This window comes from Pinus tabuliformis, chromosome 2_2, assembly GCF_031772625.1.
Source record: "Pinus tabuliformis cultivar Carrire ecotype Pingquan chromosome 2_2, CPIR1, whole genome shotgun sequence".
NCBI lineage: Eukaryota > Viridiplantae > Streptophyta > Pinopsida > Pinales > Pinaceae > Pinus > Pinus tabuliformis.
Window position 1 is genome coordinate 847,884,742 of NC_142300.1, and position 973 is coordinate 847,885,714.

At 40.0% G+C, this 973-nt stretch overlaps 1 protein-coding gene across 1 annotated transcript; it reads right to left on the reverse strand.

The window, feature by feature from the left end:
- Positions 1–369: 369 nt before the first annotated feature.
- Positions 370–678, reverse strand: LOC149195625 (GDSL esterase/lipase At1g28610-like). Its single transcript, XM_089407975.1, has one exon. The coding sequence runs from the start codon at positions 676–678 to the stop codon at positions 370–372; it is 309 nt and encodes a 102-aa protein (XP_089264101.1).
- Between the last annotated feature and the right edge of the window lie 295 nt (positions 679–973).

Below are 973 nucleotides of genomic sequence, written 5' to 3' on the forward strand. Positions count from 1 at the left end.
CGGTGTCCAAGGATGACAGGTAGGCAAAAAGGGGGATGGATTCCAGAGGGAAACGCATTACAGCGTAATTATTATTAGAATGTATTATTGATACTTTTTCATTTTATGATTCCATCGGTCACTTCACGGTGGCGTCTAAAATTATGTAGTTCCTGTTGTGCAAAGAGTATGAGGACTAGGCGATGTGAATGTGTCGTCCAGATACAATTTTGATATATTTCTGTAAGTGGCTTCAGTCAAATTAATCCCATTCCAGTTGAAATGTCGTCCAGGATTTGTACTGATAGATGCTCCTGTTACGCCGCATGTTATGCTCGGATTGTAATTATATCGACCACCCATTCCACAACAATCCTGTAACAAATTATTTTACAGCTCGAATTTCTGTGGAGATTTCAAAATTTTGAGGCCTGCCCCGTGAAAGTCTGCAAAAACAAATTTAACTTGCGGATATTTTTCTTGCAGTTTTGTCACTCCAGCTTGCAGAACATCATTCCCCATTTTGGAGAAATTGTTAAACCTTGGCATGTACCCTATGTTATCCATTGGTTCTCCAGATGAAGTGTATAGTGTTAAATACGACGACGAGCAACTAATGGGCAACTTGTTTTGTACTAAAATCTTCTTTGCTCCGCCCACAGTAATCAATGTCTGTAGTGCATTTTCAATCTTGGCCATGACTAAAGAGACGAAGGTAGACACTTCTTGCATTGACCGAATTTTAAAGAATGGATAGTTGTAGTCATTTCCTCTGATTTCCCCCATTAGAAATAATGCTTCCGCAAAATGCTGGTTACAGTCTCTTTTGAAGTTCGTGCAAAACCTTGGTTTGTACGATTGAAACCACTGAATCTGAGAGTCGAGTGAAAAGGGAGTCAGAATCGGCCCTATATTCCTTGCTTTGAAGAAATCAGGGTCCAAGGTCGTGGCTTTGGTGGTGTTACTCATACGTTTCTTCCATTTTCATTGATAC

Excerpts from the sequence above, each read along its gene's own strand:
- LOC149195625 (XM_089407975.1), bottom strand. The coding sequence starts at position 678 with ATGGCCAAGATTGAAAATGCACTACAGACATTGATTACTGTGGGCGGA.